This window comes from Eschscholzia californica, unplaced genomic scaffold (assembly GCF_041429995.1).
Source record: "Eschscholzia californica isolate CP2 unplaced genomic scaffold, dmEscCali1.0.p SCAF_1, whole genome shotgun sequence".
In the NCBI taxonomy this organism is placed as follows: domain Eukaryota; kingdom Viridiplantae; phylum Streptophyta; class Magnoliopsida; order Ranunculales; family Papaveraceae; genus Eschscholzia; species Eschscholzia californica.
The window spans coordinates 37,571,071-37,584,642 of record NW_028238198.1 but is presented as its reverse complement, the minus strand read 5'-3'; the positions used below and the strand labels follow the sequence as shown (position 1 = coordinate 37,584,642).

The 13,572-nt window shown below is 34.3% G+C and overlaps 2 protein-coding genes across 6 annotated transcripts; one reads left to right on the top strand and one right to left on the bottom strand.

Annotated features, from left to right (window-relative positions):
- Positions 1-3,832: 3,832 nt before the first annotated feature.
- LOC147566565 (uncharacterized) lies at positions 3,833-6,814 on the top strand. 3 transcript variants are annotated; one of them, XM_086653064.1, is made up of 6 exons: positions 3,833-4,156; positions 4,472-4,625; positions 4,742-4,768; positions 5,303-5,425; positions 5,648-5,996; positions 6,492-6,814. In XM_086653064.1, the coding sequence occupies exons 2-6, from the start codon at positions 4,591-4,593 to the stop codon at positions 6,588-6,590; spliced, it is 633 nt and encodes a 210-aa protein (XP_086509190.1). In that variant the 5' UTR covers positions 3,833-4,156; positions 4,472-4,590; the 3' UTR covers positions 6,591-6,814. The 3 variants fall into 3 exon arrangements, with proteins under 3 accessions (XP_086509190.1, XP_086509192.1, XP_086509191.1); XM_086653066.1 differs by having other exon boundaries at positions 3,865-4,156; positions 4,546-4,625; XM_086653065.1 differs by having other exon boundaries at positions 3,930-4,156; positions 4,494-4,625.
- A 192-nt stretch (positions 6,815-7,006) lies between these two features.
- Positions 7,007-10,808, bottom strand: LOC147566564 (AP2-like ethylene-responsive transcription factor PLT2). 3 transcript variants are annotated; one of them, XM_086653063.1, is made up of 8 exons: positions 10,524-10,808; positions 9,868-10,173; positions 9,702-9,784; positions 8,761-8,855; positions 8,489-8,562; positions 8,349-8,399; positions 7,786-7,862; positions 7,007-7,684 (listed from the first exon to the last, which is right to left on the bottom strand). In XM_086653063.1, exons 2-8 carry the CDS (start codon positions 10,104-10,106, stop codon positions 7,488-7,490), a joined length of 816 nt encoding a protein of 271 aa, XP_086509189.1. In that variant the 5' UTR covers positions 10,107-10,173; positions 10,524-10,808; the 3' UTR covers positions 7,007-7,487. The 3 variants fall into 3 exon arrangements, with proteins under 3 accessions (XP_086509189.1, XP_086509187.1, XP_086509188.1); XM_086653061.1 differs by having other exon boundaries at positions 9,868-10,170; positions 10,524-10,789; XM_086653062.1 differs by having other exon boundaries at positions 9,868-10,701.
- Positions 10,809-13,572: the final 2,764 nt, after the last annotated feature.

The window sequence follows — 13,572 nt, the reverse complement described above, 5'->3', positions numbered from 1 at the left end:
GTCTGCCGGATTTGTGAAGCTTATTATAGACTTGGGCTTTGCACGAAATGGGAGGATATTTTGGTTCATGAGATATGCAAGATCTTAATGAGTAATTGTGGTTCTGTTTGTGTTGTGTGTAGTAAGAAGACAAGTGTGTTTCGAATTTTGGGAAGGAAATCCTGTGAGGTGTTTGTTTCATTGCTTATGTAGTGTTATGTTCTCATGAATCATTAAGTTGTCTTCTATTGAAAGCTTGAAATTGAAATTATGGTTTTGCACAAAATCTTTAATACATACATATTTTGTACACCTTTCTTGATTAATACATGAATATCACCATCAAGGGACTATTGTTTGTGAGTATGATCGTCAAATCGTTAAGACCCTCCTAGGTATTGGAATATCTCCATCTAGAAGAAGCCATGGTATAAACCAAGCGTTTTATTTCAGAAAGGTTATTTGGCTCGAAATGGGGGTCAAACACAAGTTGAAGCAAATGTGGCCGACTCCCATGGATCTGGGCATGTGGAGAGAAACGCCCAGACTAATGCGAGTCGGGCACATCAGTCTTAGCCTATGGCAGGCACCATTTTCGGGGAAAATAGAGTTTCTCTTGTATTTTTCTATGTTTGGTTGTTCTCTTTTTTCATGTTATAGCTATAATGCATGCTAACTACATAAGAACAAAAAGGGATGATTGCATTTGGGCCTTCACACCAATTCTTTTTTTCCTACGTAGAAGGAGACATCCTTGTCCTACACATTACCTTCCATTATAATTTTCTTCTTTAAGAAAAATATCAATACAATCTCATAAATTTTCAAACCAAAATCTAATAATTATGTATAGTGAGTGTCCCATAAAATCCTCTAAATGTCTATTCAAATTGAAACAACCCTAAAATGATAACTTTACAAAAAAAATTTATAACAATCTAAAAGTGAATAGACAAATGCCACTTTGAAAGGTAAATAGGACACCCTTTAGGGCACCTCAAGAATCCTCTGTTTCTTTATAATGTGTTTAAACAAAGTTTAGAGTTTAGGCCCATTTAAAAGTTATAGAACAACCAAGGAAAACATCACACAAAAAAAAGAAAATAGATGCTAAAGCAAACAGTGATGCCCTAGATTTTTAGTACAAAACCATGCATGGGGCATCCTTTGTCCAACCCTTGTTTTGGGGTATCTATTTGGTTTGTTTAAACATGTATTAAAACTTTCTCATAAATCATATTAAAACTTTCTCAACTATTAAACATGTAGAGCATCCATGTCTGTCTTTGTAAAAAACCATTTAAAGGTGCTTTTTGGACCATCTTGGGGTTTTAATTTGCAAAGTATCGCCGTCCCGTGTTGTTGTCAATTACTCTCTTCTTTCTATTTTGTTATTGTCAAAAGCAGTAGCATTATTCTCCTAGAATTTCTTAAGGTATCCTGATTGTCACCCTCTCCCTGGTAGTTCAAAATTTGTTCCATTTCATTTTCAATAACACAAGAAGATGATGATGACGATGAAGAAAGCAGAACAAAACACAAAATATTTACATGTAGATATTGGGAGAGAATTGTGATATCCGTAGAAGGAGAAAAGAAGAAAAATAATAATACGTACAATAAAATTGTAATATATGACATGTCGTGGTGAAAGTGTTCCTAGCATACAACATCATACTAGGATAACATTTTCTTCAAGCCCAGTCTTTAATACCAAATGCTGATACAGGCTCGTCTAGAATTTTAATACCAAATGCCGAGCCTATCAAAAAATTTTGAATGTAGAACCCATAGGATCAAAGTTGAATGGGCTGGCTTGGGAGCTTCCCCATAAAGAATTTTATTTGTAATGTGCTATAAGCACCACCCGAAATCTACTACTATGCAATTTTTGTGCAATTTTCCTCGTCTTTTATGAGTTATGTTTTCTTTAGAGCATCTCTAATGGGATACTCGAAAAAAAAACTCTAAAAGTCTAAGGTGTTTTTTTTTTTTTTTTTGAAGTCTGAATCTGAATTGTCTGAATCTGAATTGGCTGAACTGAATTGGCTGAATCTGAATTAGTTGAATCATTTTCCGAGTTGGATGTTTGTTTTTATAGATCTGAATTCTTATGTCTGAATTAAGAAATTGACATGAATACCCCTGTTTCATATCTTTTACAAACAAAACCCAATTTTTATTTACCCCTTATCCCACGCCCAAATAAAAGGAAAATAAAAGGGAGAAATATAGAAACCCTAATTCCTCTCATCTCTCCCTCTTTCTCCATCTCTAAAAAGGAAAACCCTAGGTTCCTCCCTCCCTGTTTCTCCATGAATGGAAAACCCTAGTAAAGTTCCCTCTCTCTACTGTCTATCTCTCTAACAATAGGAATGCAAATCTCTCAGTCGCGCTCTCTGCAGATCGGTGAAGGGTTTTATATCAGATTTTAGTTTCTCTTTTTTGATCTTCAACTAATCCGACCTGAGATTTCACCCATCACTTGTCGGTTTAGTTTGATTTGTTTCTAGATGGGGGTGGTGGTTGCCTGGTTTCGGTGGTGGTGGTGGTGGTTTCCTTGTTTTTGTGATTGTGGTTGCCTGATTTTGGTGGTGGTGGTGGTTGCCTGATTTTGGTGGTGGTGGTGGTTGCCTGGTTTTAATGGTGGTGGTGATGGTAGTTACCTGATTTTGGTGGTGGGAGAAAATTTCTAATTGAAGGGGGCATAAATGTCTTTTTACATATTTCAGATTTGGTGACTTGATTTCAGACTTGTTTAGAAGTCTGAAAAATGTGGAGGTATATTTTAACCAATTCAGACGTAGACTCCATTCAGCCATAATTCAGATCTTACGAGATAAAAATAACAAACATCTGAAATCTGAATTGACATCCAATTCAGATTTCAGATCTGAAAAAAATAAAAAACAAACAACACCTAAGTGTCAAAATAGGGACACTTAAATCTTTTTAATTTTATTCTCCAATGAAGAATAACTCAACTTAATATAGACGTCACTCATACATTCAATAGGAAAAAAGTAATTAAAAAGCAACATTTTCTATTGCTTCAAAATATTTTAAATTGTCTCTCTTGATGGGTCTCTATGATAAATGTTCTTACATCCTCATGGAGTGCCAAATAGACGTTTCTACTACAAAATGAAAAAAAATGAATATTATCTGATTACTAGATGTTTCTTCTACATGATAACGAAAAAAAAAAAGATGTTTCTTCTACAAAATCTTGTTCAAGTTTTGATTGTCTGTTTCGAAAAACGACATGCTTTAGAAAAATTGTTAAGAGACCAAAATAGAATCGTAGATAAAAGCTTAATAATTATCGAGAACAGTCATGACTCAAGATGATGTCAGTCACCATTTTGTATGATGCTAAGGCACGAAAGAGGTGACACGAGTAAGATTGAGGAAGCTTGTTTTGACTTTTGACATCGAGGTAATAAGATAATGTGTCGACATAGCTGATAAGGGGACTCTCTGGTGTACGCCCCATCACAAGACAAGACCATTTGTTATTTTCACAGTGTTTGTCAGGCTGAAAAGACTAAAATATCCTAGTCCTTTAAGGGGGGAGAATGCCCCAGGGAGGCTGGGAGTCCCCAAATCGTTTTAACGTGTCAAAGTCCTGTATTAGGTAATACGAGGGTGACAAGATGTAACCCGTGCTCGTGGGGCACTGACAGTTCTTTCATATGCATTATAGACCAAGTACACTGTGGATGATTATAAGTTACAGTTGAATGATTGTTTCGGTATTTATTCGTCATATCAGTTCACAGTTTACTACAGTGATAGGTAAATCTAATAAGGATTTACAATTAAAAGAGATTGCACGTCTTCTTCAGAAAATATCTCATGTTCATCCAAAAATATGTCGTTGCTTAAAAAATAAAATAAATCCAAATATGGCGTTTAAGGGGAGGGGAATTCATAGAGCGACAGAAGATAGAGAGAGAATAAGCAGAAGCAGGGAAGATGAAGTACAGCCCTAGGGTTTCCAGTTCGCGAAGGAAGAACCGCAAGGCTCATGAGCGCTCCTCTATCCTCCGATCTCCGCAGAAAATACAACGTTCCCTGTTCGCAAAGACGACGAAGTTCAAGTGGTCCGCCGATAAAGGAACCAAGTTCGCCACCGAAGATGTCACGTAAAACATCGACTGAGGATTCAATCCAGGTATCTCTTAGGATTTCTATAGAACATAATTTACGATTTTAGGGTTCTGAATCCTGAGATTGTGGTTTATTTGTATTATCTCATGGGTTTTAGTAATGGGTTTGATTCTAATTTAGAATAGAATTCGTACTAATTGATACTTCAAAAAAGAAAAATAAGGGAAATATTATGTCTTTAATTAGGGCCGATTTGTTAATAGAAGGATTACGGTAATAAAATCTTTTCCTTTCTATCTTTTTGGAAGTATTTATGAGTCTAATTGTAGATTCTATATTTCTTTCACTCTCTAAACTTCCAATTTCTTTCTCTCTCTAGGAAGTTACTAAAATTCCTCTAGTTTTCAAGTTGAATTAAAAAGGTCTCTAGATATTATGGACATTCATCTTAAGGAAAAGTGAGGGGAACTTCTTGATTAGTTCAACAAAGAAGAATTAATGGATTGTGGATGGTTGGTGGATATTCTTGCTGGGTATAATTTTAAACCTAATGTTTGTTTTTTTTTCCTGTTTAATTCATTGAAGTTCATCTTTTCATGATTGTTTCTTGAGTTATTCATTGATTTCAATCTGTTTGTTGAATTGACAGGCCTTTCTTTTCTGTTGGTTATCCCTTGTAAGTTCTTTTTTCTTCTAAATTTTCACAGTTTCTTATGAATTCATTCATCTTTATGACATTCAATTTTTTTGATATGAAAACTTGAAAGGGTTGTACTAGAAAAAGTTCATCTTTAGACAGCTACTTTTAATCTCAAAAGGGGGCAGGCTAAGTTTATTTGAATCACCTAAAACAGCTCCATACTAATGTGATTATGCACAAAAACCAAGTCCTAGAGATGTCGTGGTTTAGGAGATATAGATTAGCATGTCCATGCCGATAAAGATATAATTCCGAGTTGATTGAGTATTGTCTACTTGTGTAGCCGACTTTGGTTGGCTGGCAACACAAGTATCTCTTTGTTGTTGACACCGGGATTGAATCTTATTGTTAAAACAAAGAGTTTTCTATATTTGAAATTTCTCTCGTGTTCCCTGTTTTTGAAGAGACAAATCTTTTTTCTAATTCTATTTCTGTATTCTATTATGTAAATGAAGTGAGATGAAACTACACTTTCTTGTGATGGTTTTTAACTATTTTGGTTGCTTTCAGATTAAAGACGATTCAGGCAATTGAGGATGAGTCTGAAACCAACTATGTAGAGTTACTGACACACTGGGTTCTATTTTCCATTGTCTACTTATTTGAGTATATTTTCGAGCCCATCCTCATATAGTAAGTAGCCGGCTTACGTACACATTTTTTTTTTTGAATTCTGAAACAATTTATAATTATAAGAAATAGATTGGCGAAACGTGTTAATTTGTCCGTGAGACCCATATATCGTGTTGCTAGTATATTTCAGGATGTATCATCATCAATTTATAAGAAGGCCTTATGTATGTATTGTGGTTTCTTTTACTACTTATCACTTACTTTTTCTCGAATTTATGACAGCATCCCGTGGAATTTGGCGAAGATGGTGTTTAATATAATTTTGGTTGTTCCCCACTTCAATGTCTACTTTAGTGCGTATTTGTATAATCTAATTATCATTGATCCACGTGAGTGGGATTTCTCTACAAAGATTGTAGAGGTACGGGCACGTATTAAAGTGCTTTTTCAACGCATCATCACTGCTGTGAGAAATAAATGGAATGGCAATGCAGCAAGAGAATCTGCTTATCACAGTCCCGACACAAATGAGAACGTTCAAGCTGCTTCTGTACTTTCAGCTGATCAAAGTGGTTCTATACTTTCAGCTGATCGCTATACCAGAGACAGTAACATTAACAGGAGCATTTCGGTTAGTTACTTGAACTTATTATATTTTATAAACGATTAGATATTTAGATTAGATTTCCAAACTATATTATATATACATTTGCGTACACGTGTGTGTGTGTGTGTGCCCGCATTCGCATACACATCTATACAATAAGGGCAGGGGTTGATGGGACTTATGTTGATAATTCCCGATAACAGGTTATTAGATATATGGAAGTTTACATATATGATATATACATCCAATTAACAAAACAAAAATTCTAATGTGACATCTATCTCAGTCAGAAGTTGGTTTTGATAAATCCAAGTGTTCTTGTAAATTGAGATTTTTCTTTTCCTTTGATGCAACTACGTAATGCTTTGATAGTTTGATATAACCTAATACATATTTTTTTGCTCAACCACATTTCTTTGTGTTTGAGTGTAGTGCCTGCACCCAACTTGCATATTGTTCTCAATGTATATGGTGAATTTTTTTATCAAACTCATGATTTAAAAGTATTTGCTTTTGCAGGGTGTTGTCAGGCTGAGGCCAATTCCAGTAAATAGAAGCACTTTCGAATATGAAAATTTGTTCACTGATCTCCATTCGCCGGAGGAACGCCGAGGCTGATGAGTGACAGTGTGACACTGAGCAGCCAATTTTCTAACAACTTATGGGTTTTTAGTTATTTCTCATCAGTTTTATATCTCATCACTTTTTTCATTTCTTAGTTAACTTTTTTGAAACAATAGGGTTACACGAGTACATAGACAATCATTCGTGGATACATTGTAAGGATGAAATATGCTCATACTTATTATTTATATCCTTACTAATCAAACTAATTTTATATCTAACTACTTCAATTGGCAATGGCTTCAGTAGTTTTCTATGTCTAAGGATTAAACTTGGATGTCGGTTGGTAAAACTAAAACGATTCAGTTCGATAGAGTTAGATCTAAAAGCAAAATTTTGGGCTGAATGCATATGTTTTCAGCAAAAAGAATTACTTCGAATATAGGTAGAAGGCTTATTGTAAGACCTAATTTGACAACAGATCAATTCATATCAAACTCAAACTGTACCAATAAGTTCAATATAAGCACAACTCATTCAGATCACAGAAGAACAAACAAAACCTAAAAGTGATCTCTGCTTTTAATGAGTTTATTAATCTGACTCAAAAGAAAGTCTTAACCACAATAGTCATTTAAGGCTACTCCCACTGCAGATTCAAGGCTACTCCCATTAGTCAAATAACCCCCTTTATATCCCTAGCAACATTGATTAGTACTATAAATTATCTTTTTTTTTTTCTTGAAACCGTATAAGTTATCTTCTGGATTTCGCCGTAGAATAATACAACAGATTAAGGAGGCCAAGCCGACAAAGATCTTCCTTAAAAAAAAAAAGAACTATGTGGACAAACTCCGTTTGGGATCTCAATTAGTTTCAAATCAGTCAACAGGGTTATCCTCTAATTCCTCGATGAAGATTAGGGTAGACGAGTTCAGATTTGATCTTCTTCTAACTCCTTCCAGATGTTGACAATTTGAATCTCCTTACTGTGACAGTGGGTCCTTCTTCTTCTTCTATGGGGATAATATCTAATTCCTTTGAACCCTCCTTGTAATAATTACTGATGTGAAAATTTGTAACTGCATTCGTTCCTCGAAGTTTAACTGCAGCAATGTCGTATGCTTCTGCAGCTTCTTCTTCAGTATCTAATTATCAAACGAGTAACAACTCGGTTATGATTTTCCTGCTGAAATTTCTGAAGCTTAGGTATTGAAATGATTAGATGTGTAATTAGAATATAACTCACCATATGTTCCAAGATAGATATCTCTACCACCTGCCACTCTGCCAATTCGAGCTTGCCATCGACCACCTTCATGTTGTCTGTCAACAATTAACATAATCGAAGAAACTGCCTCTGAATATTTTTAAGGGTAATGGACAATCCATAAATAGGATATAAATCCAACCAATTTCTGAAGAACTAAAGAAGCATAATGCATTCCAAGCATAAATTCAATGATAGCGATTGAAACCGAACTTGTATGAGAACATAATTCAAGACTATATGTTATGATTTAACATAACTTGGTTAAGTGAGAGTCTCGACAACATTTTTAGTAAGAACCCACCTAATGAGCATGATTAAAACCAACCTTCGCAATGCTTATCATAATATTTGACGAGAAACCAAAAATACGTAATTGAAGAAGCCACTTTCCACATACTTCACTAAGACCAGGAAGATGAAAATGTACCACATCAGACCCTAGCAAATACTAGGGGGGCTCAATAGATGTGAAAGATACTAATGTCACAAGTAGAAATTGAGAAAGACCCATAAGTAACACAGTTTGAATTAGGTCGAACCTTGTGACTCCTCTGTAAACAGAACTGCCCCTCGCAAAGCAAACACTTTTCCTGCACAGATATAACTTTATTAAAGAAATATGTATGAATATTAAAGAACAAAAAATATAATACGACAATTACTATGTGACTGGCATTACCTTCTAAGAGAATTGATATACTCTTCCCTTGACATGTCCTTCATTTCCTCAATCCCTTTTTCATACTTAGAAATCTGTGTAAAAGATAGAATTAGCACAAACTAAAGTAGCCAAAGGAACAAAATGAATGAGGGTAATACTCAAACAACCACGAACAAGCCTGAGTATCATATTATCTATACAGTGTTATTATTCCTCAATCTTCAAGAACAACAAAATTTTGTTTATAGGATGATTAAATTACTCTTGTCTTGGCGAACAAATGTCCTTACTGGGAAATTTAGTTTAGTCTGAGCTTCTGTTCCCCAGAATTTCAGAGCTACAAGGTCATATGCCAGTGCTGCTTTCTCTTCTGTCTCGTAGCCGCCTGCGAGGGAGAAGGCAAGCAGTTTACGAACAATACAAGCAGAGCTGGAACAGAAGTTAGTAAACTTTCTTACAACTTTTACTGACCTAGATATACTGGAACAGTCGCAACATCACCCCCCAGCCACAGAAGACAACATTACAAAAAAATGAGTGAACTTCCATTAGCTACATATAGACAATTTCTTCCCAATGCTAAAAATGAACATTTTTAGGTACACACAGTTATCTGATTAGGGGAATAACAATATTGTGGAGATTCTGAAGCAAGAGTTAGCATTTATCAGAAAATTTGGTGTACTTTGTTGGTGCGCCGTATACATTATTTTTTCCCATTTATCACCACCGTAGCCTATAATAACTGTTTGCAATGTAATCCTTGAACTGATAAATTGTTTTTACGATCTTGTCGTTAAACGCCGCTAATGATGTGAAACAGAAGTTTCATATGCAAGCACTTACTCCAATGTAGAACTTTTTCGAAAAAACCTTCCAGTCCGCAGTAATAACATAAAACCTTTTCTTACATATCAGTTAGGCTTTTTGTGTGGGTTTGGGGCCTATATTGTCACGTGGAGAAGCTGGGGTGGTCTAGGGCAGGCCATGTCAAGGAAAAACTCTGCACCATCTGGAACTAGGCCAGCAGGAACGGGTGGTGCCCAAATCAAGAACCATATGGCTGGCATCAAAGGAAAACCCTGACTCATACATGCAATCTGGCTACCCAACATCTCTCAATTTGAACTATTCGAACTACCTAGTAACTAGAGATTGAAAGTCTACAACGACATAACATTGTAAACTCTAAAATGCACATCATTGCTTACGAAGTAGTGAGAAGATACACCTTGTTTTCCTTTGCGCTTCCCGTTCTCACTTATGGTAGTGTTATCCCAAAGATGTGCTTCAAATTTTCCAGTCCATCTGTGTCTATGAAATGAACTATAAAATTAGCTCTTGAACTGGAGCACATTATAACGTTCCAACAAGTAGATAGAAAAAAAAAATGTTACCTAGTAACTCCACGAAACTTCGATGTTCTCTGACCAAATTTATAAAGAGCCTTCTTTGTTTGGTCACTTCCAGAGCTACTGCTAGCAGGATCTAACACACTACTAAACGGTAGAGGGGGCAGTACTTGAGAATTATGTGACGGCAATCTTTCACAGCTTCCCTCAATCGAAGCTTGCTCTATAAGAGATACATCGCTTTCGGAAGTTTTCTTGTTTTCGCCGTCGACCAAGGTGCCCATTGTATCTGAGCCTCAAAATTGAGTAGGATCGGCGAAAATGCAAAACAAGAATCAAACTTTTTCCCTGCTAAGATTGCATGAAATGATCTTATACTTCAATTCCTAAGCCTTATGAGAATTACTTGCCCTAATTAATAAAGTAAAAAAAAAGACAACATAATTAAATATCCATGTGATAAACTAACTAACTGAGCAACAATTGATCATACACTTCAATCACTTTTAGGGCATACTACTGAAATTCAAAGTGGAAATGTTGCCTAAACAAGTTTCACATCAAATTCTTGCCCTAATTCTAGAAAATTGCGAATCTAATAAATAATTTTGAACTTAATTACATAAAATTATCAGTAATATATCACTGAAAAATCACAAACAAGCACACACAAAAAATACAATATAGGTTAAGAATTATACCGAACCAGCTTCAATAACAAGAAATCATCAACTCAGAGATAGAAAATTAGTTAGATAAGCACAGATGGAGGAGATGCAAAATCCGGAGCTCGAGGAGATGCAAAATCCGGAGCTCGAGGGTTTGAGTGGAAACAAGAAAAGGTTACATCGAGATGCGTTTTTAACTTGGTTTCGTATCGCGAGGAAAATCTAACGTTAGCCTTCCTCTTCCCTTATCGACGCATGTCCGTAAATGTAGGAGTATCCGAATCCCAATTGAAAATATATTGGTAAGATTGGTAGGCCGCGGGTTGGGAAATAAAACTCTCTCTCTCTCTCTCGTTCTTGTCTTAGGGGGTAGTAGTGGTTCAGGACATTGGAGGACACTCAGAGACAAAATGTTCCAGAGACATTTCAAGACATTTCAGGACATTTGTCCGTAGACAAAATGTCTTTATGGACATTTCAGGACATTTGATTCATAGACAAAATGTCTCAGAGACATTTCAAGACATTTGGTTCATGGACAAAATGTCCTGGGGACATTTCAACATATTGAATCCATGGACAAAATGTGTAGTGGATATTATTATTATTATTATTATTATTATTATTATTATTATTATTATTATTATTATTATTATTATTACTATTATTATTATCATCTCATCATTGAAGGATAATTGGTAGACATTTATTATTTTAATATTATCATTATTGTCAAACCATATGAAATAATATATTTGTACTCATGTTTCAATAATATATTTTTCGACTTTTGTGGACATCTGTGAATATCTGAGGACATTGATGGCAGTTGGTAGACATTTATTATTAATGTAATCATTATTGTCTAATCATACGAAATAAATTTGGCCTACTACTTTGAAAATATATTTTCGACTTTCGTAGACATCCGTGAATATCTGTGGATATTGATAGATATTTAGTTGATATTTATTATTTTTAATATTATTACTGTCTTACCATATGAAATAAAAAAAATTAATTAATATTTCCAAATATATATTTTTCGACTTTCGTAGACATCTGTAGATATCTGTGGACATTGATGGACAATTGGTAAATATTTATTATTTAATATAGTTAAATATTAATATAATAATAATATAATATAATATGATATAATATAATATAATATAATATAATATAATATAATATAATATAATATAATATAATATAATATAATATAATATAATATAATATAATATAATAATAATACAATAATATAGTAATATAATAATAAGATAATATTATAATAATATGATTTGATAATAATAATTATTTTTATTACCTTCCTTACTCAAATGTATAATAATAATAATAATAATAATAATAATAATAATATAATAATAATAATATAATAATAATAATAATAATAATAGTAATAACAATAATAATAATACAATAATGTAGTAATATAATAATAAGATAATATTATTATAATATGATTTGGTAATAATAATTATTTTTATTATCTTCCTTACTCAAATGTCCCCAAGTGTCTTCCATATTTTGAGAGACATTTTCTCTCCAAAAGCTCTCCAAATTTACACTAAAATGTCCCCAAAAACAATGTCTTGAAATGTCCCTAATTTCGTTTCCCGAACGAATAACACAGACATTTAGGGACATTTGAAATGTCTCCAACCAATAACACGAACATTTGGGGACATTTGGAGACATTTCAAATGTCCCCAACCAATAACACGGACATTTGGGGACATTTCAAATGTCCCCAACCAATAGCACGGACATTGGGGGACATGAAAATGTCCCCCAATGTCCCCAACCACTACCCCCCCCCCCCCCCTAGAGCATCTCCAATGCAACACTCAACAAAAACTAATTCAATGTGTCAAGTATAAAATGAGATTCTCTTTCATAGTTGGCATTATTGAGATCCTCAATTCAAAATATTTCTCTATACAACAGTAAAAAAAACTCAACATTTGCATTATCGAGTATATAAAATGATGATGTGAGCCAATTGAGATACAACAATAAATGTTGAGATATAACAATAAATATTGAGATACTCAAAAGAAAACTCAACGATTGAGTTTTTCAACTTGAGTGTTGCATTAGAGATGCTCTTACTCTCTCTCTCACACAATTTTTGTCGCTCTCTATCTCTCAACATAGGTCTCTCGATCTCTATCTCTCTCCCTCTCTCCCAGAAATACAGTTCTCGCGAAAGGAAGTATTTTTATTGCAAGAATCAGACCTCGAGGGAGGGTTTCGTGGTTGGTCGACTACAAAGCATTTCAATAGACAGGTCATAGTACATGTCATAAGTCTAAGTGGCCTGGTTGTCTTGTCAACGTCCAACTCATCATCCAGGAATATTTATTTTGTACTATTGACAACTTTATGTCTTGTGATATAGATTTTTTTTTTTTTGTTGAAGATTGTGATATACATATTGAGTATATTGAATTAATTTTTGTTAAGGAAGATCTCCATGCCATTACCTTGTGTTTGCCTTTTCAAGTGTTAGCTATGTCTTTCAACAAAAGTGTTAGCTATGTGTTGCATTGTTGCACTGCCAGGGGCACCTCTTCTGAAGCTATAAAGGTACTTGTTAAATGACAATATTGGGTGCCGCCCAATACAATGGATACTGTTACCTCAAATGAATGGTGTGTCTAAAAGGAAAAACCAAACATTGTTACACATGGTTCGTTAGATGATGAGTTTAGTCAGTCTTTCAAACACATTCTGAAATATGCTCTAGAATAGTTGTTTTCACACTTGATTGCATTTCACACTTGATTGCACGCCCGTCTAAACTCGTAGAGAAGACACCATATGAATCATGGTTTGGAAAAAGTTCGGAAGATGTATTTTCTCAAAATATGGGGATGTAAAGCGTTTACGAGGAGATAATCATCCACCCAAATTAGACTAATGTTTCTTTGTAGAGTATCCAAAAGAAACAAGAGGTTAGTACTCTTACATGCATTCAGAAAACAAAATGTTTGTTGCCCGTGATGCTGCCTTCCTAGAAAAAAAGATTTTTTTTCGATAAGATAAATAGTGTTTGTTT